General features: G+C 43.2%; 2 protein-coding genes across 2 annotated transcripts in view; both read left to right on the top strand.

Moving 5' to 3' along the window:
* The window catches only part of ccdc57 (coiled-coil domain containing 57), a 29,400-nt gene extending 13,838 nt beyond the window's left edge, over nt 1–15,562 (top strand). Inside the window, exons 13-22 of the mRNA XM_056297508.1 lie at nt 273–534; nt 1,326–1,526; nt 4,969–5,069; nt 5,321–5,521; nt 9,240–9,296; nt 10,431–10,683; nt 11,628–11,743; nt 11,969–12,115; nt 12,404–12,593; nt 14,893–15,562. Coding sequence (XP_056153483.1) covers nt 273–534; nt 1,326–1,526; nt 4,969–5,069; nt 5,321–5,521; nt 9,240–9,296; nt 10,431–10,683; nt 11,628–11,743; nt 11,969–12,115; nt 12,404–12,593; nt 14,893–15,104 — 1,740 coding nt within the window. The 3' untranslated portion in view covers nt 15,105–15,562. The remainder of the gene's footprint in view (nt 1–272; nt 535–1,325; nt 1,527–4,968; nt 5,070–5,320; nt 5,522–9,239; nt 9,297–10,430; nt 10,684–11,627; nt 11,744–11,968; nt 12,116–12,403; nt 12,594–14,892) is intronic.
* Nucleotides 15,563–16,765: 1,203 nt separating this feature from the next.
* fasn (fatty acid synthase) overlaps nt 16,766–24,286 on the top strand; it is a 37,490-nt gene continuing 29,969 nt past the window's right edge. The window contains exons 1-2 of the mRNA XM_056296937.1: nt 16,766–17,004; nt 22,018–22,153. Of these exons, the coding sequence (XP_056152912.1) occupies nt 22,027–22,153 (127 nt within the window). The 5' untranslated portion in view covers nt 16,766–17,004; nt 22,018–22,026. The remainder of the gene's footprint in view (nt 17,005–22,017; nt 22,154–24,286) is intronic.

Raw genomic sequence — 24,286 nt, forward strand, 5'->3', positions numbered from 1 at the left:
TGTTAGTACACGTCAGACGCTGAACTCCACTCAGTGGTGAAAAGAGGAACTGCAACTACATGCACCATATCTTGAGTTTTTGCCCATGGTAATTTATGCGATTCTGTGTAGCTCAGCTGGTGGAGTACGGCACTAAAACTGCAAGAGATAGGGATTGGATCCTCACTGGGGGCATCCATGCTGAAAATATATGCAGTCATAGTTCTGCAAGAGACTTGTGGGTAAAACCGTCTACGTAATAGCTGCTGTCTCAATCAATCATCCATCCACAGGACCTCAGACCAAGCGCAAGTAATCTGGCATCTGAGGAGATAAGTCGCCTGCAGCAGCAGAACAGCAGTCTGAGGGCGGTCGTGTCCCAGATGAGAAAGAATATGGAGGACCTCAGCCAGCTCCAGAAGCAAGCCCAACCCCAGGTTTCATCTACCCAGCTTCTTCAGCCTTCAGCAACCCCTGCCGCTCGAACCCCCCTGCAGATGGCCACTGTGACTCCAGCCCAGCCCACTTATGATTTCTCCAAAACCAGCCCTGCAGGTGCCGACATCATTTCCTCAACACAAACAGTATTACTGCATCCTGTAGTGTAATATTTCTTTGTGTGGGCATGTTGTGAATTTAAACAAATGTGTGCTTATAGACAGACATTGGTACAGACTACCCCGAAACCATCACCCCAACCCCAATCCACAAAGACACACAAATATATTTTCCACAAATGCTTTGCTTTTTGATGGGCTCTCTTTAGTGATCATGTCAACAAATACAGATCCTGTACAGCTCAGCAGCTGATGGAGTTGTCTTTTAGTATTTTAGGATTTGTTTTCCGTCCATATTCCTGTCAGTGCAGGACTTGTTTTTGAGCATTATTCCTATCAATGCATTTATAGAGGGTAGTAGGTTGTCCTCCTGCACATGTTGTAGATAGATGTAGGAGTGTTTCTCTAGCACATGGCCAACCCCAGTAATAGCCTTGTAACCTTTCAGTGTAGCTTTACTTTTAAATGGTAAATGTCACACCACTGTCAGTTAAGTCCCTGTGGGGTTGACAGCTTGTTTGGAGAATGTGAACTCTGTAATGTGAAGAACTCTGACTGGGACACTACAGCGCTCACCTTTCACTGTTTTAGCTTCAGGTGGCTTGTAAACATGACAATAACTGCTTACGATGTTTGCTGTCAAAATTTTTTGCAAAACTGGCAATAACTAGAACTATTTCACCCGCACATTTCGTTGTGTTCAAGGTAAATTTCTAATTTCACATTAGCAGAAATAGCCTGATATTGTAATGACAGTTTTGCTGTTACTTGTTGGCTGTGTTTCTACAGGTACTCCAGAATATACCCAGGCCCTGGTGCAGGAAGTCTCTGAGCTTAAGGCTCAGTGCAGGCACCTGAACGAGCAGCTAGAGGGAGCAAGATCCCTCAACACAGCTACATCTACAGATAAAGTGGCGGTTGCACTGGCCCCTGTAGCGCCAGACAATGCATATCTGCAAAACCATATCCGCTCACTCAATGAGACCATTGGTAAGAAAGACTATATATATATATATATATATATATATACACACACACACACACACACACACACACAAGCGGCTGAAATTAGTTTCCTCTATAGGGTGTCTGGGCTCAGCCTTAGAGATAGGGTGAGGAGCTCGAACATCCAGAGGGAGCTCGGAGTAGAGTTGAGGTGGTTCGGGCATCTGATTAGGATGCCTCCTGGGCGCCTTCTTTGGAGGTTTTCTGGGAATGTCCAACTGGGGGGAGACCCTGGGGTATACCCAGAACTCGCTGGAGGGACTACATGTCCAATCTGACCTGGGAACGCCTTGGAATCCCCCAGGAGGAGCTGGAGGGTGTTGCTGGGGAGAGGGACGTCTGGAGTGCCCTACTTTTTTTTAAACAATGTCTTTATTGGTTTTTCATTGTACATATGTCAGCATTATTATACAACAAATTACACTGCAAATTTTAACTTTCACAAACAAACAAAACATGCACCCCCACCCCCACCCCAACACTCACTTGTTCTCTCTTAACATCTCTATTGTATTTAGAGCCAAAATTAATATAAAACATATGACAAAATCAATCATACAACTCAATAGTACCTATAACAAAATAAAGATATACATAGACAAAAAAATTACGTCATTGCAACAAAATTTCAAAACATGCCTCCATCACCTTCTGGAGTCTACCCTTTACCTTTGTACCCTACATTCTTTAAGAACCCTGTCCTATGGAGTGCCCTACTTAGCTTGCTGCCACTGCGACCCGATTCCGGAGAAGCAGCTGATGATGAGATTATATATATATATATATATATATATATATATATACACACACACATACACTTGCAAATACAGTGTTGGGTTTTGCTCTCATGGAGCACTTGGGACATGAATTCCTGTGTATATACAATTGGTGTAAATATTAACAAAAATCAAACAAGTCAGTGATCGATCAACAGTCAAAAATCAACAAAGTCTATTTGGTTAAAAAGATAGTATTATGAGTTTATTTATAGCAAAATAAAGTACTTTAGTGTGTATTAATTATTCAGTATTCACACTATACAGTGTTGAACTGAAAAATAATATTAACAAGAATATTAACATCTAAATGCTAGCTGTACTGCTGGTGTGAGGTTGAATAGATAAACCAATAGGCTTATAGTAGTGTGAATTGGTACTAGGTAAGAAGTAATGCCCGTATTATTACAATCAGGTGAGGGAGATCGAGAAAGTGGGAGAGTGTTTTGGATGTGTACAATGGGATAGGGGTCATATGGGGAGGGTGAGGTAGGTTTAGGGGAGCAGTTCAGTTTTTGATTAGGGCAAATAGGAGAAATATGTTTGTGTCTTGCTGTTTTAGTTTCTGTTGTCTGGTACCTAGTATTCCCAGAGGGGAGAGGTTGAAATTATGTGGTGGCTATGGTTAGCAGAGTTGATAAGGATCTTGGCTGCACTTTCCAGACCTGGAGTCATGAGGGTTCTGGAGGGTTGCTGTGTTGCAGCAGCTGACTAGATGACACATCATAGTCAAAGTATATGTATCATCCCTTGCAGGGAAATTAGTTTGCAGCCAGTATAAAAACTCTCACACAAAGACAAAACATACAACAGAACTGACAACAGAACATAGTGGGCAAGGAGAACCAAAGTGGGTCAAATATAAAATATAAAAAATATAAATATAAAATAAACAGACCAATGAAACAAGCGAACTGCAAACAACCGATGCATACTATCTACTATTTAACAATTGGCAGTGGGGACAAGGGAAGCCCTGTATCTCTTAGTCCTAATACAGGGCATCCTCAACCGACGACCAGAAGGTAACAGCTCAAACTCTGGCCGAAGGGGGTGACCTTGGCACTCCAGAAGGGAAGTAGCCTTCCTGAACACCCTCCTATTATAAAGGCCAGTAAGCTGGGCTTGGCTTCTCCCTGAAATCTTGCTAGCCCATTTGATAAGTCTATCAAGCCATTTTTTATTGGCCAGAGTCAAGTTACCAAACCAAGCCACAATACAGTACGTTAAAACTGTCAATAAAACTTGTACAAAAGAGAGTCACCATCTGGGAGGAGACATTAAATGTCCACTTTTTCCTCAGGAAAAAAAGTCTTTCATGGACCTTCTGTGATGTGGAAGCAACAGGAGTTTAAAAACAATTTTTTGTCGAGAACAACCCCCAGATATTTGTAGCTGTCCACAAGCTCAGTGTCAGCACCTTTAATGCTGGTTGGTACAGGACTAGGAGGAGTCTTTCTAAAACTGATTATCATGTCTTTAGTTTTATACATATTTAAGTGGAGAAAGGACTCATCACACCAAGACACAAAGTCATCGACGTCAGACGTTCTCCCGTTGGTTGTCACACGCAAGCCAGACAAACTGTTGAGGTACTTTAAATAAAGTTTAGACTCACGTTAAGCTTATCCTTATAGAACTGTTGTCTCTGTAGGCAAATAGCAGGAGGTTGAGCAGGGGGTCCGTTGTTTTGTGATGGGGCAGCACTGGTCTGTCAAAGGTCTTCATGACAACAAAGGTAATGGCAATGACTCTGTTGTCATTTTGCTCTGTAATACCAGGCTTTTTTTGGGAGGGGGGGTTTCCCCTCAATTGTACCCGGCCAATTACCCCGCTCTTCCAAGCTGTCCCGGTCGCTGCTCCACCCCTCTGCCAATTTGGGGAGGGCTGCAGACTACCACATGCCTCCTCTGATACATGTGGAGTCGCCCGCCGCTTCCTTTCACCTGACAGGAGTTTCACCAGGGGCACGTAACGCATGGGAGGATCACGCTATTCCCCCCAGTTCCCTCTCTCCCCGAACAGGCGCCCCGACCAACCAGAGGAGGTGCTAGTGCAGTGACCAGGACATATACCCACATCCGGCTTCCCACCCGCAGACACAGCCAGTTGTGTCTGTAGGGACACCTGACCAAGCCGGAGGTAACACGGGGATTCGAACTGGCGATCCCTGTGTTGGTAGGCAACGGAATAGACCACCACGCTACCCAGATGCCCCAATATCAGGCTTTTTGAGGACTGGTAACTGGTATTGCGGTGTAGTTTTGAAATCAGGCAGGGACAGCGCAGAGGTTCAGTGACTGATTGAGATAATATACATATGCAGCCATTTATTGTTTTTACCTCCTTTGTGCTCATGTCCTTTGGGCTTATTCTCATTTTTGCCTTGTCTGGTTTTATTTCTATTGTAAAGCGCTTTGTAACATTATTAAGAGAAGTGCTATATAAATAGTTTTTATTATTATTTTAGTTACTAAAAGATACTGAAAGATATGAACTGTGATTTTTTTAAAATATTCTTTTTCTTACTTCAATTCATTGTTATTCACTTCACTCCAGTCTAACTTCATTGTCATTGCACAACGCTCGAGTGCAAGTAAACCGAGGTGTATGTGTGTGTGTGTGCGTGCGTGTGTGCGAATATACATCAGGTGGTCTGCGTGTAGTGAAGGTGGCTAACACGGCTGCTCTAAAGAAGCAGGAGGTGAGAGTGGCACACCTCGAGTCTGCCGTCGCTGCCCTCACACAGCAGGTACGGCAAATGGCCAAGCTGGGCCATGTTAAAGGCCCTTTGAGTCTCACTGTAATCTCATATAGTAAGATATACTTGAATGATGTGTAGACATCAGTTTTAGTAAGGGATAAATGTCTCCTTTTGGAGGGAAACTCTTCAGTTACTTGCTCTGAATGTGCTCTCCATTCACTCTTGTATTGTTATTTCCTCTCTCACTCCACCTCTGCACACCTTATCTTACCATCCCACTCGACCGCCATCCCACCCAGTGCCATGCAAAGCAGGTTGAGGCAGAGGAGCTACGTTTGGAGCTGGCGAATCAGAAGAGGATGTGCACATCTGAGAAGGCAGGTCTTCGCCAGCGACTAACTGCAGTGGAGATGGAGCTGGAGGAAGTGAGGAGGGAAAAGGAGGAGTATCAGAAAGGAAACATTCTTAATAACTTGGAAACTGTTGCCCTGGGAAACCAGGTAATTAATTCCCTCTCCCCCTCTCATATAATCTTTCAAACACTGTTAAGGGCATGTCGTTCAAAACATGGCAGTTACTGTAGTGTAGTGGCCTCATTTTGCTAACATGGAGGAGCCATTTACATCCATCTCTGGCACAGTGCAGTCTTTGGCACCATCCATAACCACTTACAGTGCATCCGGAAAGTATTCACACCCCTTCACTTTCCCCACATTTTGTTATGTTACAGCCTTATTCCCAAATGGATTAAATTCCTTTTTTTTCTCATCAATATACACACAATACCCCATAGTGACAAAATGAGAAAGGTTTTGTAGAAATTTTTGCTAATTTATTAAAAATAAAAAACTGAAATATTGCATGTACATAAGTATTCACACCCTTTACTCAGTACTTGGTTGAGGCACCCTTGGCAGGGATTACAGCCTCAAGTCTTCTTGGGTATGAAGTTACAAGCTTGGCACACCTATATTTGGGGTATTTCTCCCATTCTTCTCTGCAGATCCTCTCGAGCTCTGTAAGGTTAGATGGGGAGTGTCGCTGCACAGCTATTTTCAGGTCTTTCCAGAGATGTTCAATGGGGTTCAAGTCTGGGCTCTGGCTGGGCCACTCAAGGACATTCACAGACTTGTCCTGGAGCCACTCCTTCGTTGTCTTGGCTGTGTGCTTAGGGTCGTTGTCATGTTGAAAGGTAAACCTTCGCCCCAGTCTGAGGTCCTGAGTGCTCTGGAGCAGGTTTTCATCAAGGATCTCTCTGTACTTTGCTCCATTCATCTTTCCCTCGATCCTGACTAGTCTCCCAGTTCCTGCCGCTGAAGAACATCCCCACAGCATGATGCTGCCACCACCATGCTTCACTGTAGGGATGGTATTAGCAAGGCGATGAGAGGTGCCTGGTTTCCTCCAGATGTGACGTTTGGCATTCAGGCCAAAGAGTTCAATCTTGGTTTCATCAGACCAGAGAATCTTGTTTCTCATGGTCTGAGAGTCCTTTAGGTGCTTTCTGGCAAACTCCAAGCAGGCTGTCATGTGCCTTTTACTGAGCAGAGGCTTCCGTCTGGCCACTCTACCATAAAGGCCTGATTGGTGGAGTGCTGCAGAGATGGTTGTCCTTCTGGAAGGCTCTCCCTCTGTCAGAGTGACCATCGGGCTCTTGGTCACCTCCCTGACCAAGGCCCTTCTCCCCCAATTGCGCAGTTTGGCTGGGCGGCCAGCTCTAGGAAGAGTCCTGGTGGATCAAACGTCTTCCATTTACGAATGATGGAGACCACTGTGCTCTTCAGGACCTTCAAAGCTGTAGAAATTAATTTGTACCCTTCCCCAGATCTGTGCCTCGATACAATCCTGTCTCGGAGGTCCACAGACAATTGCTTTGACATGGGGTGACATGGGCTTGGTTTCTGCTCTGACATGCACTGTCAACAGTGGGACCTTATATAGACAGGTGTGTGCCTTTCCAAATCATGTCCAATCAATTGAATTTACAACAGGTGGACTCCAATCAAGATGTAGAAATATCTCAAGGATGATCAGTGGAAACAGGATGAACCTGAGCTCAATTTTGAGTGTCATAGCAAAAGGTGTGAATACTTATGTACATGCAATATTTCAGTTTTTTATTTTTAATAAATTTGCAAAAATTTCTACAAAACCTTTTTCACTTTGTGATTATGGGGTATTGTGTGTAGATTGATGAGAAAAAAAGGAATTTAATCCATTTTGGAATAAGGCTGTAACATAACAAAATGTGGGGAAAGTGAAGGGGTGTGAATACTTTCCGGATGCACTGTATGTGTAAGTGAGCTGAAGAGACATGTTAGGTGACTGACAGTGAGTGACTTCTTCCTTATTCTCAGATCAGATCAGATAAGATCACATCAAATTAAACTCGTAATTATTTCTGTGGAGAAGTTGGCCCATGGCAACAGCAGAGATTTATAATCTCAATCAATGTTAAGACATATAGGGTACACGGAAGAAAATATCATAAGTAATTGCACCATCCCAATGTAAGGAAGCGAATACACCATGGTTACAAACAGAAACAGCATCTCCACTTACAATTTAAGTGTTAGTATTCAGTTATTTGTTATTACAGATGAAAGCAGATTATACACAGACATACACATATTGATATGTACCAGCTCATATGTAAAGATTTGTACAGGAAGGATTTGTTCAAGGCATGGGCATTGAAACTCTTCTGACCAAGCATTCCAGAGAATTAAAACAGTCCAGAGCAAATTGTAGATGCAATGCAATCATGCATCAACAAACTCCTTGCTGCCAGGAGCTGGGGCTATTGTGGCAGGGAGCATTATGCGGCTGGTTGGCCCATGGTACAAGTCAGTTGTTGAAACGCTCATTAGTACACCACAAAGAAATCAGCTGCAGGCATAAGGTACTTCGTAGCTGAGTCAGCTCATCAATGGAATGGGCGAAAATGTCTAAAATGGAGCTCAGATTTGATTTAACCCCACCCCTACCCCCTTTCCAGCTGCCACATTTCCTGTCTGTCCATGTTTAGGCCTACAACAGAATAGGCATTTTTGGGTCTTGACATTTGCTAATCCTGGAAACAACAGAAAAGAACAATGTGTTGGCCACTAGTAACTTTAAGATTATAGGGAATAGCGTGCTGCATACTTTTAATGACACAACAACATGTCCTGTCTTGGAGAGCATATGTGTAGAAGACCAGTACAATTTTTCTAGAGTTGTATCCGGCCAATTACCCCACTCTTCCGCGCTGTCCCAGTCGCTGCTCCACCCTATCTGCCGATCCGGGGAGGGCTGCAGACTACCACACGTCTCCTCTGATACATGTGGAGTCGCCAGCCGCTTCTTTTCACCTGACAGTGAGGAGTTTTGCCAGGGGGACATAGCACATGGGAGGATTACGTTATCCCCCTCCCCCCCGAACAGGTGCCCCAAGTGACCAGAGGAGGTGCTAGTGTAGCGACCAGGACACATACCCACATCTGGCTTGGGCTTCCCACCCGCAGACATGGCGAATTGTGTCTGTAGGGACACCTGACCAAGCCGGAGGTAACACGTGAATTTGAACTGGTGATCCCCGTGTTGGTAGGCAACGGAATAGACTGCTACACTACCTGGACGCCCCAGGCACGCAAACTTGTCACCTTTCAGCGAAATTTTCCCTTTTGAATCTAAAATCGGTCACCTACGTGACAGTAAAGCGTTTTGCTAGGACAAAGCGCGTGGGAGGATAACACTATTCTCCCTAGTTCCCCCTCTCCCCCCGAACAGGCGCCCCAACCAACCAGAGGAGGCGCTAATGCAGCGACAAGGATACATACGCACATCCGACTTCCCACCCACAGAAATGGCCAATTGTGTCTGTAGGGACACCTGACCAAGCTGGAGGTAACACGGGGATTTGATCCGGCGGTCCCCGTGTTGGTAGGCAATGGAATAGACCACCACACTACCTGGACGCCCGACCAGTACAGTTTTTTGTTCATGTACATCCCCGGAAGTTTTAAGAACACCCTCCCCCCATCATCACATCCTCACCTTGGACATTGACAGGTGGATTTCTTGGATTTTTCCTGCTTCAGAAGTCAACTAGAAGTTCTTTCGTATTACTGATTAAGGTGTCTCTCAGCTCATGTGGTGCAAGAGGAGCCATTTGAAAACAAAACATGCAAGACATGCTATGTACAATCATCAACATTATTAAAATTATGTCCCCAGGTGTCTGCACTGAAGCTGGACATTGCTAGCAGGCGGGAGCCCATTGTGTGTGAGCAGGTAACCTCTAAAACATTTCATTGGTGTCTCTGTTGATGTGAAGTTTGTGTTAATATCTTTTTCTTTTCATTAAACTGTTCATCCTCCGTGCAATACATATAAAAAGTGTGCACAGCCTGAAACATTGTTTTAGTTTGACTTCTCTTCACTTTCATTTGGATATAACACAGCACACACTTCACTTTGTTTAGTCCATTGCTCCAAATTTCTTGTCATGCTGAAAAATTAGATTCCTCTTTAACCTGATCTGAGATAAGGGTATTTATATTCCTGTCTATAAGATGGGCAGGGAGTAGCTCACTGGTTTACTCCTCTGGAAGAGTCTTTTCTCATTACAAAGACTCAATATTTGCAATAGATACATTTCTCAGGATTTATTGGTCCGTAAAGACTGACAGGAAAGACTGGTTGTGGAGGGGATGACATGTAAGACAGATCATGAGCCAGATTTTTTTCCCCCGTTTTTCCTCCCCAATTGTACTTGGCCAATTACCCCACTCTTTCGAGCCGTCCCAGTCGCTGCTCCATCCCTTCTGTTGATCCGGGGAGGGCTGCCGACTACCACAACTCCTCCCATACATGTAGAGTCGCCAGCCACTTCTTTTTACCTGACAGTGAGAAGTTTTACCAGGGAGACGTAGCACGTGGGAGGATCATGCTATTCCTCCCTGTCCCCCCCCCCCCCGCCCTGACCGACCAGAGGAGGCGCTAGTGCAGTGACCAGGACACATACCCACATCTAGCTTCCCAACCGCAGATACAGCCAATTGTGTCTGTAAGGACACCTGGCCAAGCCGGAGGTAACACGGGGATTCAAACCACAGATCCCCGTGTTGGTAGACAACGGAATAGACTGCTATGCTACCCGGATGCCATGAGCCAGATTTGAACTGAGAACAAATTAGCTCAATCTAGGAAACCATTTAGCAGCACACAGCATTTTAGCTGGTGATGCTGTATGGCTCCCAGTGGGACAGGAAAGTGAAAAGTCTGGTTCAATTCCTTTTCATTTCAGGCTTCTTGACAATAAAAACACGTTAATTTTATAAGATGGTGTAAACTATTGCTATCCACTGTAGATAAACCACACTCCTCCCCTCCACTTTGCCCATCTTGCTCTTGCCTCTGCCCTAGAGTGAGATGGTCCGACAGCTCCAGGAGGAGAACCTGTATCTACGGCAACAGCAGCTAGCCATGAACCTAAAGTCTGGCAGTTGGTCTGGGGGGGTTCAGGCTGGTAAATCCAGCACACCTCTCACTGCTCCTCTCCTACAAGCCAAGCTGAAGCTGGCTGCTCGCTGTATCACTCGTCTGACCAGGGACAAGCAGCAGCTGATAGAGCTGGGCAATCGCCTCCGTGCCCAGTTGGCTGCTACTGGACTAGACGGTACAATGACCAACACACTTGACACCAAACAAACTCGTATCAGACACTACTATTTACATATTTGTTCGTAAACGCTGAACCTTTTTGTTTGTTGTGAAATATACCTTTGTCATGTCATAACTCTTCTGGCTTCAAGATTGAGATTTTTATGGAAAAAAAGATGATTAAGCATATGTTAGCTGCTAAGCTGACAGTGTGTGGGTTTTGGAAGATGATTCCATGATCTGATTCTGATCATGCAACAAGACAGTTTTGCAGTCTATTTAAGTTATTCAGATCATTAGATTTTTGAGTGCTTGATTTCACAAAATAATTCAACATAATTGAAATAGAAATAGGGAGTAACTATCATAAAATAATGATGGGGTAAAAAAATAACTGCAAACATGTTATAAATAAAAACGTCTTTCCAGCTCCAAATATTCATCCAGCTATACCAATCCACAGCAGCTTTAAGATCCAGTATTTGTCCTAAACTTATGATGCGTCTGCAACAATTTCTGTCCCATTAGGGTTTGGCAGGAGCCTCTGTAGTGAAAGAAGAAATGTTAATCATACAGTTTATGCAATCATATTGCTGTCATATACCTTTTAAAATGGAAGAGTGAACAGTGGAAACAGGAAGCATAGCTGTATTGTGATTGGCTGAGCATTGTTGACAGAAAGGAAATATAAAATCCTCTCTTGTTTGTGTTAGTAGTCCACTCTGCTGCCCTGATGCTGAGCTTCACTATACTAGATGATTAAAAAAAAATAGTATTGCGTTTATACATTGCCCTAAGGAATTGCAGAAATGAGAAAATAAGAGTAACCTCACTTTATAAACTATTTTCCCCCCTTTAATCACGTATAAACCCACAGAAATATACAAAATAATGTGTGTGCATAAACAAACGTCCAACCTCTACATTTATCACCCTATAATAACTTGTGTTTTCCCCCAGTCCTCCAGCCCTCGGTTAAACCAGGCGAGTCATTGGAACCAGAGAAAGATAAAGCTGGGGACCAGCATGGCCATCTCTCTTTTCTTGAACAACTACAATACCAGCTCACTACTCAGGTTATGTCTCTTAAATAATTTTTTCCTATGTCCTCGAAATTCCTCCCCACTAAAGTCTTCCCTCCTAGATCAACAATAGTTCACACACCTGTGTCACTGAATCCTCGGACAAGCTACGGAAACATAATGTCCAAATGACCAAGGCGAAATCATTTGCGTGTTATTTCTTTGTCTACCCAACAGAGGGAGCAGTAGTTTGAGTAATGTCTGTCTGTCTGCCATTAGGAGCTGCAATTCGCTCAGAGGGAGCGGAGGCAGGGGGCTCCCAGCGAGGTGCGGACCTTCCCTTCCAAAACCAATGGCGGAGATAGGAACAAGGACAGGGCTGCCAACCCTTGGGCCCAGGCGCACAAAGACACTGCCAGACATGAAGTAAAAGCTTTGACCTAAATAATACATAATCTGAAAACATTTTCAATGCTGCTACGGCTAAACTTCCAAATGTACTCCTCATATTGAACAGAAAATCTTATAATGTATAAATGAAAATTATTGTTAGTCAATACATCCCACTGAACTGCAAGAGTAATACCAAATAAATCAATATTCCTGAGCTCTGTGTCAATAAAATGGGTTAAAAACGTTAATGAAATGAGTAGAGTACACAAAAGGGAATTTCTCCAACTCTCAGCCTGCTCTTGCTCTTTTCCTTCTCCTCAGCACTTAAGGATCAAAGAGAACATACCTCCTTTGCTTAGCAAATCACAGAGCTCTCTGCATTTGGACAAAGACTCACAACCACCACCAACTGCATCCGGCTCTTTACTATCATCCGTGGTAACGGATGGGTCGCTAAGGGAGGTGTGGCAGATTCTGGACCGAGGCCTTAGCCCCTCACTACTCACTGAAGGTGATGAAAGAATTGCCTTTACGGAGATAGTTACATTCTTTTTCTAACCAGAAGCATGTGAAAGAGTTTCAAGATTTACTTTGCTTGACTTTATTGTTTAGGGAATTTGAAAGTTATGTCATCTTAATTTTGAGAGATATCTCTGACATGTCTCGGTTCCAAAGCCTCGCTGATTTCGATATTTTTTTCCCCCTCAGTTGGTTCATTTCCAAGCTATATAGAAGAGAACCTGTCAGGTTGGCTCTCTCAACTTGTTAGCATAAATTTTAATCCTATTAAAACAAGGATTTTATGGTGATAGGTTGACAGACGAGATCAGGCAGGAGTCTCCGGGGACTATGACGTTCGCCGATGACATTGTGATCTGTAGTGAGAGTAGGGAGCAGGTCGAGGAGAGCCTGGAGAGGTGGAGGTATGCACTAGAGAGAAGAGGAATGAAAGTCAGTATGAGCAAGATGGAATACCTATGCGTGAACGAGAGGGAGGACAGCAAAATGGCGAGGATGCAAGGAGTAGAGGTGGCGAAGGTAGATGAGATTAAATACTCGGGGTCAACTGTTCAAAGTAACAGGGAGTGCAGAAGAGAGGTGAAGAAGAGAGTGCAGGCAGGGTGGAGTGGGTGGAGAAGAGTGTCAGGAGTGATTGCATCAGAAGGGTACCAGCAAGAGTTAAAGGGAAGGTTTACAAGATGTTTGTGTGACCAGCTATGTTGTATAGTTTGGAGACAGCGGCACTCATGAAAAGACGGGAGGTGGAGCTGGAGGCGGCAGAGTTGAAGATGCTAAGATTTGCTAGGACGCTAAGATAATTGGGAGTGATGAAGAAGGACAGGATTAGGAGCGAGTATATTAGAGGGACAGCTCAGGTTGGATGGTTTGAAGACAAAGCAAGAGAGGTGAGACTGAGATGGTTTGGACATGTGTGGAGGAGAGATGCTGGGTACATTGGGAGAAGGATGCTGAGGATGGAGCTGCCAGGCAAGAGGAAAAGAGGAAGGCCAAAGAGGAGTTTTATAGATGTAGTGAGAGAGGACATAGAGGTAGCTTGCATGACAGAGGATGACGCAGAGGACAGGAAGAGATGGAAACAGATGATCCAATGTGGCAACCCCTAACGGGAGCAGCCAACAGTAGTAGTAGTAATAAAACGAGGAATTTTGTCCCTCATTTCACCACATTAGCAGGGTGGTCACAATTAAACAATAATTTGGCAACAATATAAATGCCATATAAAATTTATAAACTGTTGGGGTTTTTTTTATTTCCTTTGGGAGCTTAAGTGAATGTGTCAGCAGTTTTTGGGTCATCATACTTTTGGACTCAGTCTGCCATATCAGGGATTTCCAGTGTCACCCTGTCATAATATAGCCCAACCTCAACTACACAATTGTAAATGGTAGACAGCCATAGTTTTTCAGTTAGTGATAAAAAGAACAGAGAGAGAGAGGGAGGTTACCCAACACATGGCCTTGCTCGTATGACAGACTGAAGTCTCTGTCAACTGTCAAGGCAACAGTTTCTCAACCATCCCAACCAGCTGCCAGATCAGGCATAGCATTAGTGATCACCATCATGTCACTTAATTGTGAAACCAAGCGGCCCTGGCACAAGACTTTACTTTGGCACACTTAAAATCATTCGATTCAGAAAATGTTTTTTAGCAGCTATTACAAAATTTGCCTGAGTAAATATAATTTTGCTAAGATGATTCTAAACAAGGAGCATTTATGCAGCCAAATTACAACACTAGTTGAGATATGTGGTTTGGTTTAATGGCAGATTGTCTGTGAAGCTCTAGTTTGGCAAGCAACAGAAATAGTAAATTCCCGACATCCTTCTTGTTGGGAGCATAAAGAAAGTACTGGCTATTTATCTGTGTTTTTATATATGCACATGCTTATGTGTGACTAGATGTCTTGCTGACTCATTAGTTATAGTGACCCTGTAGACAGGCAATGAGGTCATCAAGCACCGTCCCCGTTAATTTGATGAGGCTGACACAGACACCACTGCCAAGCATTCCCAAACGCTGGTCAGAATTAGTATAGAAAAGATCCACTTTATGATCTCATCTTGAATTTAAGATGTTATCGGGATGTTTAAACATGGCAGACACTTCATTGGCATATAATGTCCCAGTGATTAGGAGAGAAACATCATGAATATCAATTAAATTAAGAGCAAAAACTGAGTTACATTTCTGCAATAAGAGCGAACAATAATCCCAGAATCAACATGTCAGTAAAATTTTGATTGACTGGTATACATAGATTATTCATCATGCTTGTCTGCACCTGCAGGTGAAGTGGAGCTGAGCAGGCAGCATGTGGCTGAGCCTAGAGGACTGAGTGTCCAGAAAGGTGTGCAGGGTGTCAAGATCTGTATGCAGTCCAAGAGTCCGCTTCAGGAGAGGGGGAGATTGACTAACATCTGCCCACAACCTGCTAAGAGCCAAAAACCACAAGCACTCAGAAGGGTCAGCAAGATCAGAAACTACAACATCAAGGACTGAGGGAAGAATGGATGGACTGGTGGACTGATGGGATGTCAATGTGTGTGTGTGCTTTATATGTTTACTGAAGGGAAGATAAGGAAGGATCCAAAAGATGAAATGTTGTCCCTCCGTTGCATTTAGCCAGATTTTTTTTTTAGACTAGGGTAATTTTGCCATAGAAAAATTATAGCCTTGAACAGAGTCTTTCACACTGGCTAGGTGATGGTTTTTGTTAAGTATACTGCAAATTTGAGCGTACTATTGTCTATGTTCATACCGAAATGATTGGGCAAAAAAATCTCTTCAGTGTTTTAAAAATGCACAGAATCATAGGCTGTAAGAATGACCTCAATTAAACAAATGGTGGATTTTTACACTGTAGCACGTTTACTATACATGTTTTGTTGTGTGGGCCAAATAATAGGCAAGTCAAGAGCGCTTAGATTTAAAACTTGTTCTGTTACTTTCACTGTGCTTTGAATAGCTGGCGTTCTTCCAGGGCAAATTATTTCTGATTGCATTTCCAGGTCAAGGGAATAACCCAGAATCTTTTTTGTCGGTACATTTTGTTGTCTTTTCGTTGACCTGCAGTAAACCGGATCGTCAGACGAGCCTTCCTGATGACGTCACCAGCCCTCACCATCCTTCCAACAAGCCCCGCCTTTTAATCACCCTATCTCCTAGCAACACCCTCCTATGTGTTTCAATTCGAAAATCACGCACACCCCCGCTCTGTGATTGGCCACTTGTCACGTCAGTTAGAATATCCGGGCAAGCGTAGCCACGTGTGTGGACGCCGGCTGTACGTTCTCGCACAAACTTCCGAGTTACGCAGTATCTCTGGCGTTGGGCGAGCTAGTCTCGCCGCACAACTACAAAGTGGTTGTACAATGTAATTTGAATCTGAATATAAATGGAAAGGTATAAATCTGCAAGTTCACGATGTATAATGTCTCAATCATGTCTCCATGATTGAGACAGATATCAGTAGTATATGGGGACAATGTATTCAAATACGTATACACGATGGGTGAAAAAAAAGAAGAATGCATCAGTGTTGACTATTGTTTAGGGAAGGGAGGCATCGGAAATGTACCGGATACAGTGAAGTTTGCAATTAAATCTACCACTATACTCGGTTTATATTTAACAGTTTACCATACACGGTGGATAAGGAATTTTATTTTAAGAATTCCGAAAGTTCCAAAATTATTATTTATGACCTAAAAATCGAAACCATCGACTGGTTTACTCAGCCAGGCAAGACGGGTAAGTCAGATAAGACGGAGCGCCGTGCATCTCGCTGTTGCTAAAGCAGCACTGCCGTTTCCCGTACACTTTCGAAAGGCTAGCTCGACTTGAACGTTGCTCAGCTCTGTGATGCTGCACGACCTGAATTCGACCGCCTGACGTCTATTTTCTCTCTTTCTTTTTTTTCCCTTCTTCTTTCACGTTGTCTTTTTATTCACCCCCTCGTAGCAAAAAGGGGTAAGAATGAACTCCAGTAACCTCACCCTATGATTTTCAAGTTTCCCCTCTGCAGCCACAGGGGCGTTCAGCGAAATACCCCGTCACTGGCTGGATCCGGCAATGCTGCCTCTTCTCTCATTGGACTGAGCGGCCAAGCCAAGCTGTCAGCCCATGTGGCGTGGCCAGGGGAGAATGTGAGACATTTAAATTCATCAGAGGAAAAAAAAAGGGGGGGATTCAATCGAACCGAGAGGAATCGGAAGGGCCAGGGCGAGGGAGAGACTTGTAGGGATAGGAAACGGCAGCCGAACAAACCCGGTACTCGTTGCGAACTTCCGAGGATCAAGGGATTACCGAGAGAATAATAGATGTCATTCAGCTGCTGACGTGTATTCTCATCGATTCGTGATTCCGAGGAACGTCGAAACGTCGTCTTGAGCCAGGACAGGTAAGTTTGCTATCGGTCGTTGAGAGCCATAACGTTACCTCGCAAAAAAAATAAAATAAAAAAATCGTTACATATGAACGTTACGACTGAAAAAAGACCGTAATTGTAAGTTAAGTAAGCAAGTGTTTTTGGGACGGTTAACAATGAGCCACGTGCCTGCTAAAAAAAGCGAAAATATTGTTTCGCCTCTCTGGGAGCTCGCTGCCCTATAACGCCAGTCAACCAGCAAATCGTTAAGCTAGCCAACTCCTCGAGCGCACTTCCAAGTTCGTGTTATGATCGGCCCCATAGCAAGGCAAAATGGGATGCTTGCTGTACTAGGATTTAGCCGTATATCTAACGGCTGTTGATCTGAATGCCCCCCCCCCCTGTTGATAATTGAATGGTCGGTGAGTTGCTCCTTGGCCTTTTTGCTCGCTTGAATATGGATGCTGCGCTGCAAACCAAACTGCGCGGAGGAGAGCGTGCACACCAGGCCTCGTGCTAAGAGGTGCCGTTGTGTGCGTGATGCGGGTTTTAGTACAGCAACCAAATGGCACGAAGCTGCCGTGACAGTCGGCGGGTTATCCGCGATGCTCTGCAAAGTCCCGTTTTTGCTGAGTTTAATTTTCTTTCAGACATTCAGCATAGCGATGATGTTGAAAATCAAGACTCAGGTTTCTGTTGAAGGCTTACTCATCAAACAGGTCTGTGATGCCACCAGCCAGGCTCCTGATGCTTCACCCAGCCCGCCCTGAAAAATGCATATTAGTTACACAAGGGTGTGGTGGTTTTGTTACGGGCTTTTAAGATGCTTTGTAGTCACTGGCCCACACTATTATTGCACGGGTATCACACCTGAGCCTAACTAAGACATAAGAATAATATGTAGTGGGGATCAAGTCTTCTCTCGTAACTCCTTGGATCGCTACCCCTTGACATTAAAAGTGGAGAGTTAAAACAACGGGGAAATTATTAAATGACCACTGTTATATTGGAAACGCAATGCGTTGGTTGTGTAGGACTTGGGAGACAATTTGATGATGGAAGGCCTACAGTGTCGTCAGTGAGGGCCATCCCTTAGTTAAGGATTTAGATTGTGTTAAAGAGACAGAGACCAAGCCCACTTAAAGCATGGTCGAGGAATTTGCCATGCAACGAAGAGGAGAGTAAACCAGGCGGTACACACGTGACCTGTGTGGGCAAATCAAGACACCCTCGCGCCATCTTTACTGCCCAGCCAAGATGGTAAGAAGGGGGAGGGTTTAGGTGGCTTTCAAGGGGCCCTTTCAAACCCCTTTCAAAGAGAACTGCTGGCAGTCTGCCTCTCATTTATTTTCACCCTCTTTGCCAGTTTACCTATTTCTCGCTACGAAGCACATTTTCATCTTTTTAGTGATCTGACTTATTGCAATGAATAATATGAAAGGCATGGCAAGGTGGTGAAAAATTAAAGTGCCCACTTCTAACGTGTATATATAAAATTAGAGCTTTAGACTGGACTTGCATCTCTAAACTGAATTAAAGTAGACCAGTTGCACATTAGAGCACTGCTGCATTAAAGCTAATTCTATTTCAGTACAGTTTATGTGCTTGTATTCTGTACACTGTCATAATAAACATGTTGGTGTTTCTGAATGTACCTTTCTTAGGTCAGAAATACAGGAACAAGTTCTGGATCCCTCAGTCAAGATATGTGGAACATTTCATTGTAGGCTGCTGTAATAATGGAATATGCAATACATTGCAGATTCTGCCCACTATTTACCTGCGGGTGCTTTTCAGTAGAAAGCCAGATGTGACAAGTCAAGTCTTGTTCTGGAGTTTTCTTTGGAGAGCCAGATGAACTGATGTATGTAAGGTTTTAACTGTATGCAATTTCCTCAATAATCTTGCCAGATGCTGTCAAAGACAGTTCAGAAATTGTTGATCTTAATTTGGTATGATATCCCGTCATTCAGCAATCATTTTTCAACAGTGCTGCTTAAGGCCTAACACAGTAGGATTGAGAAAGAGATGCAAGGTTTAGAATAAACATTGGAAATGTCGTGCATGCGTGTGTGTATTCACACTGTCGAATGAGTTTCTTCCATGTCTGCAGTTGTCTTGTTATCCAGTCTCTTATCCCTCCAATCACGCAGAGGTTGTTAATGTGTGATCAGGGTCAAGTAAAGCTAGATACTGTACTGAAGATGGTACAACAAGACTAATCCCAAACAACAGCATCCTGGAGGCCAAATCCCTTTATACTTCTTTACACAGCCCCAAGCTACACAGATTTCCAGCACAACCCAACTATTGAGAGCTATGCTAGCCTTGCCTTCAGCTGGAGGTCACAGAAGACATTTTAAAGGCTAGGTGTTTTCCTCCTAAATGCGTCCTATCGCTAAGATGGGGTTTTTTTTCCTCATTGAGATGTATATACATATAGTTGTGGAGATGGCAGTGCTGGGATGCCTTTGGGAACTCTAAATTGCAGGGCTAAACTTCCCATATGCAATCACACTGATGATGTGAATCACATATTGAAATGTGAATTCCAGTGTTCTGCATATTATGCTACTTTTGATTTATATCTGTATCTTGATTTGGTTGTTTTTTGTGATGGCTCTATCACTGTTGCCAGCTTAGCTTATTCCCTTTGGTGAGTGAAATATATGTGCATGAAGAATGGAGGCTTCCTTTTATAGGTTGGAGCTTAGGCTTTGCAATGTCAGTTACCAACTGGCAGAGTGCATTATGGGATCTTGGCAGTAGACGCCGTTGACTCATTCTCTCACGCACTTCCTGGAATGATGGCAGTGGTATGTATGTGTGGCGTGATGCTTGTGTGTTTGGTGGTGTGACAGAAGGTGTGGATTTATTGTATTTTATTTACCCAGTGCCTGGGTCTGACATTGTAGCGACAACCACGTGCAGGGGCAGATGAATGAAGTAGAAACTGAGAATGCTTTACTTAGCCTTTTGCGGAAGTTTCCAAATTCTACCTGCATCTAGAATTGCTATAATCTTAACATATGCTTTTTTTTTGCGTTAACCTTCTCAGTAACCATTCATTCAAACTTCTTTTTGCATTATAGGAATCAAGCTGATTTATCAAATGCATGCATCACAGACCACATGCATCCTTTAGTTTTCTATCCTGCACACTCAACCACAGTTCTGTGGAGCAGTTTGGGACACAGTGACTTGGCAGTTCTGGCAGAGGTTCAGCATGGTGTCTCTCAGCCTGGGATTTTTGGTTTCAACTGATGTACTGTTTCACAGCCCACCCTGAGGATTTTAAACAAGATGAGATTTTTTTTAAAAACGACGATGTCTTTACAACAAAAAGTGGCATAATCTGGCCAATCTAAATCAGTACTCATCACCATGGTGATGTGTACACTTGCATTAGGTCAGAAACACACACACACTCATACACACACACACGGGTTGTTTTTTTTGATGCTGAGAACTGCAACAAGATTTAAAGCTACACCAACAACACTGTCTTAGTCTTGCAACACTGATGTCTCAAACTGGTATTACTCCTCTCAGGCTGTTTGACCTGCTCTGCTCTAATCTGCAAATAGGAATAATAATAATAATAATAATAATAATAAAAAAAGGCATTATGGAGACTTTAAAGTGTCGTTCATCGGTTTATTATAAAGCCACTTTTTGGTTCCGATGAGACAGGTTTACCTCATGCTATAGATTATGTTACGTTGCTTTGTGTGCCAAGGAGCCATAGGCTGATCACAGGACTACTGTGTGGCGTTGAGGCTGCAATATCTGTGGCTTCACTGCATCTAGTGTTCGCTAGCGCCGCCCCCTCTGCGTCGCTATTGGCTGATGGAGGTAGCCGGTTTACCAGACACGGAATGGCCTGGCCCAGAAACTGGAGACAAAGATTCAAGCTGGACACCAGCACCCCCCCCCCCAACGCAATACAACACAAACATGGATGTGTTCACTCATGTGTGCGCACAGACAGTAGCCTAAAACTAGACAACACTGTCTGCTTTTGGTGCTCTTCCATGCGTGTACAGTGGAACCTAAGTAATCTGACTCATCCCGAAACGCACCAGTTACCAGAATAGCGCAGGATAAAATGCATTGCTGAAATATATTTATTGAGGGTAATAGTTTGAATTTCTGCCTCCCAAGTAGATTCAATTTAAAGCATTTTAACTGCAAACAAGTCGAAGAAGTCATTGGAGGATTAACATCTAATATTTTGGGTGATATTTTAACACATTTCAGTGTTTATAAATGTTTAATTCCCTTGAATGTTTTCCATCCCTCGTGCATCCGTCATGTCTGCCGGAAATTATTCAATGTCTCGCGCTTCCACCAGCCATATGCAGACACAACCCACCCATGCCTGAAAACGTGGTCAGAGGCCATTGTTTTGAACGTGAGATGAGGCCATAGGGCTGGGGTTTGTCTCTTCTGTATGGGAGGTCGACGGCCCCAGCTTTGTTTGACTAGTCTTCCGCTTTTCTGCTCCCACTTTCTCTTTCTACTCTGCACCTCTCGTGTCTGAAGCAATAAAAGGCGTTTGTATCAGACAAAAAAAAGGAAAGATGAGCAGATAGTGGGTTTAGGTGAAATAAAAAAAAAACGTTTAAAATATAGCTTAGGTATTAAAATAGGTAAATTAGCTAAAGAACTGGGCCAAAACCTATAATAGATTTTGAATATTAACAACATTCAACAGCTTCTTCTTCTTCTATCCTCTGTTTTTATGTCTCTTTCTCGCTCATGGTTGCCCTTTCATTTTATGATTGTTTGAATGACTCTATTTGCAATGCTGTTCATCACACACCTTAAAAATGTTAAATCTTTTTTTTCCTCATGGGATTCTCATAGTATATCTTTGTTTTGGGTTTATTGGGCTACGACTCTCAATCCTAACTTACGTTCCTTCTTTTTCTCGCAATCAAATGAAAAGTAGCATGGATTTGCCCTTAGTCACGGTTACGATATCTACTTGTCTACCTTTTTTATTTTCAACATGCATGCTTTCTCTCCCTTTTGTGCCTGCAGTGATCCAACATGGATGAGATAGTCATAGCAGGGATATCCGGTCGTCTGCCTGAGTCAGACAACCTGGAGGAATTCTGGGACAACCTCTTCAATGGCGTCGATATGGTGACAGAGGATGACAGGCGGTGGAAGCCAGGTAAGGACCCGCATCAAACTTTATTCCAACAGTTCAGGGTTGAGTTTTCAGTTTGAAAACTGCTGTTAGGAAAGAGAGCTATAAGCTTTAGCCGGGGTCACATGAAGATAGTTAGAAGTTTAATTTGCCGTCGAGCTCAGTTCTACCATTAATATTTAGAGCTTGGGTTGACTTGCCTGAGGTGACACTTGTAAGACCCCCTGTTTTTCTGTGACTTTATAATAAACTAGAGGAGGTTATCTATGTCATTAGATAAAGTCTCAATGATCCTTTATCATTCACAAAGATTGGATAAAACAGAATACGATATAGCTAATTTGAAAATGATATAGCCAAGGCCTTTCACTGCCCAAGATACGTAGATACCCATCTCAACAAGTTATAAACATTTATTTCTATTGATTTGTTTTATTTCGAACATGTTAAAATTGCAAAATAAGATATATAGGCAGGAATACAAAACAAATGGAAATAACAGTGAACATATTTTGCAGACTCTCTGTAATAACACAAGTTAAAATAACAAAATAAGATATATAGGCAGGAATACAAAACAAATGGAAATAACAGTGAACATATTTTGCAGACTCTCTGTAATAACACAAGTAATAACTACTCCATGTTCGAAAAGGGCGTAGGATGAAGTAAAGAACTTACGGTGTGTGATTTTAACATCCTGGGGTTACGAGAGTGTAGTAGGTGTAAGAGATTAAAGAGACAGTCATGTTATTGCTAGTCCATAACATCTTTTCTGGGGTTAGTAGGCTTCATTTTGGGTGAGGACATTTCCATTTGCAGTAAATTGAGTTGTGAAATATGAAATTGTTTTCTATGAAACTGCAAACATGGCAAATTTAAGGGTGCTTTCACACCTGAGTTTTTTGGTCTGGTTTTTTTTTTTTTGGGAGGGGGGATGGTGGTTCCGCTTCGCCACCCAGACGCCCGTCTGTTTGGTCTGTTTTAATTGAACCCTGGAGTGTTTACCCCTTGGTGCGGTTCGTTTGGGCAGGTGTGAACACAGCAATCGCACTCGGGTGCGGACCAAAACAACCAGACTGAGACCTTGTTGAAGAGGTGGTATTGGTCCGGTTACAAACGAACTCTGGTGCGGTTTATTTGTGGTATGAACGTGACCCGACCCAACTGCAGGGAGCATTGTGCATTTTTTGGATTAAACCAGCTCCCGTCGCCAGCTGCGCTGTGCATTATGGGCTGAGGATGAGCTTTGTCAACACAGAATTGCTGACTGAAGGCAGCTCTTCTTCTTTGCGTAACGTGAAGCAACACATCATTCTCTAAATGTTACCTTGAAGTATGTTCAAATGTGCCATTCTGCTCACATATTTTGGCTTGGCATATGGCCCGAACGATGACCGCAATTATGAACAAATGCCAATTCTGCCGATGGTCCATTTTGGATAGCTGTCCCGGAAGAAAAACAAATTCTCCTTTCTTTGCCCGCCAACCCCACAAGATTTCTGACCAATGAAAGGTGTGATCGCTCGCACATGGCTTTTGTTGGTACATTTTGGTTCGCTTGTACTTTTGCCATATGAAACCAAACCAAACCAAAGGGAAAATGCAACAACGCAGCAACTCCATCCACTGATTCAAACCTAAGAAGATGGACTATAGGTGTGAAAACGCCCTAAAAGTTCAAAATAGTCTATTGTAATGTGGAGATCCACCGTCTACAAATTGTCTGTTGTGCAGATGTTCTACATTTATATTATTAACATTTGTATTGGTATGTTTTATTTTGCAGTCCTAGATATGCAGGTACTCCTAGATCCTTGGATTCTCCTGAAAAACACTCTTGGCACACATTTTAAGTGTGACATTATCCTTTGTTTTTAATGTTAACGTCAAACAAAGTCAGATTTCTTATACTTTCAAATTTAGTTGGCAAATGGTTAACTGCTAAGCGTTTCCTCTTTGTTTCTGATCCAAACCATAACAACAGTATTCCAGTCGGCTAGTCAGCCGTTCGATATTTCAAATAGATGGCACAGCTGTGACTGTACTTGAACCGTTGAAGCTTTTAGCTGTCTATAAGGCTGTTTGTTGAGCTAGCCAGTGTGAGAGCTGCTTGGTAGTCTGCTGAACATTTAGTCTGTTGCTTTTGAATTTGAC

This window comes from Lampris incognitus, chromosome 17 (genome assembly GCF_029633865.1).
Source record: "Lampris incognitus isolate fLamInc1 chromosome 17, fLamInc1.hap2, whole genome shotgun sequence".
Classification (NCBI taxonomy): Eukaryota; Metazoa; Chordata; class Actinopteri; order Lampriformes; family Lampridae; genus Lampris; species Lampris incognitus.